We start from the raw sequence: 1,374 nt of genomic DNA, 5'->3' as shown, positions 1-1,374 counted from the left end.
TTGTCCAAGAGCCAAAATAACATGTCTGCCATGGTTCCATTTATGTTGCAGAACGGTGGTCATGCCCATTGCCAACGAATTTGCCCCAGATGTTGTGCTGGTGTCGTCTGGTTTCGATGCAGTGGAAGGGCATCCCACACCTCTCGGAGGATACAATCTCTCAGCAAAATGTAAGTTACACAAGAGCAGAGAGCCAAGAGTGGTGTCCGTTCCTGCTATCCTAGGGACTAAAGGATATTCCCAGATTTTAGATTTTGGGGTCTTATATTCACATCTTTCATTTGAATGGCAAAACTTTCAGCCTTTTGCTTTGAATTTTCATGGGTTTTTTTTGTCATTTTATAATACATATTTTGGTCTGGCTGAAGCCTTAATTTTTCGAAGCATTGCACATTTCAGTTTTGAGTGCAAATAAACGATGTCTCACGATAAAATCCATCTGCAGTCACATCTCTGTGGAAGAGAGCTGCTGAGTTACAGAGCTGTGCTGACTTCCATGCAGAATTGCAGAAAGAGGCAGTGCCAGCTGTGATCACTCACTCCAAACACTAGGACAAGTCCATTTCTTCCTCCAGGATACCTCAGTAAAATTTTGAGCTGAGTATTTTTGTTGTCCACCTTCGAAGCACTTTACAGAGACCCACGAGAACCTCCTCTTTGTTTTGGATCCATGATGTTTACAGGAGATGCACTGAAATCCTAACCCTTGGCTGTATCTGGTTTACCTGGCACTGTTTCATTCCAGAGTTTGTTTCAAGCAGGAAATGTTCTCTGCACTGAACTTCAGAACCTTCTAAGGTCGCTGAACCTATAAACTTCATATAAGAACAGAGTGAAATGGATTTATAAGAGAAAAGTGATTTGAGATATCCAGAGACCGTTTGGAGTGAGAAGGTTTTATTTACCTGCTGGTTGAATTTCCCATGCTCTGCTCCTCGCACAAAACAGTTATTGGCTCAACCTTGAAACTTTTTAGCTCCTGTTAAATTGCCAGTTTGCAAAGGGAGTCACTGCAAAAGAGAGAGCTGGGAGCAGGGATGGAGGGGAGAAATTCCCTGGATTTTCTTTCATTTGGCTTTTGGATTTTGTTTCTGAAGAGGGAAGGTTGCTCTGAGGACACGTTTTTTAAAATCCTCACAGCTTGGTTCTGTTTTGTTTAAAGGGGAAAGAAATGTATTGTGTGTCATATGATCAAAGTATTGAGTGCCCCGGGAATTTTTATAGCATATTCCATACGTGAAGGAATATGTTAGGAACGAGATGTCAGATATCTCCGGGGCACTGCAATGCTGCTATCACAACTGACATTTTACTGGTTTCCCCTCCTCCTCCCTCCCTCCCTCTCACCACTGCTCCAACTCTGCATCTTCCAAA

At 42.6% G+C, this 1,374-nt stretch overlaps 1 protein-coding gene across 1 annotated transcript in view; it reads left to right on the top strand.

Annotated features, from left to right (window-relative positions):
* The window catches only part of LOC103803776 (histone deacetylase 4), a gene marked incomplete at its 5' end in the record, with an annotated part of 22,880 nt that overhangs the window by 12,816 nt on the left and 8,690 nt on the right, over positions 1–1,374 (top strand). Inside the window, one exon of the mRNA XM_009076347.1 lies at positions 52–170. Within this exon, the coding sequence (XP_009074595.1) occupies positions 52–170 (119 nt within the window). The remainder of the gene's footprint in view (positions 1–51; positions 171–1,374) is intronic.

This window comes from Acanthisitta chloris, unplaced genomic scaffold, assembly GCF_000695815.1.
Source record: "Acanthisitta chloris isolate BGI_N310 unplaced genomic scaffold, ASM69581v1 scaffold27626, whole genome shotgun sequence".
NCBI classification, from domain to species: domain Eukaryota; kingdom Metazoa; phylum Chordata; class Aves; order Passeriformes; family Acanthisittidae; genus Acanthisitta; species Acanthisitta chloris.
This window is presented reverse-complemented; position numbering and strand designations above follow the sequence as displayed.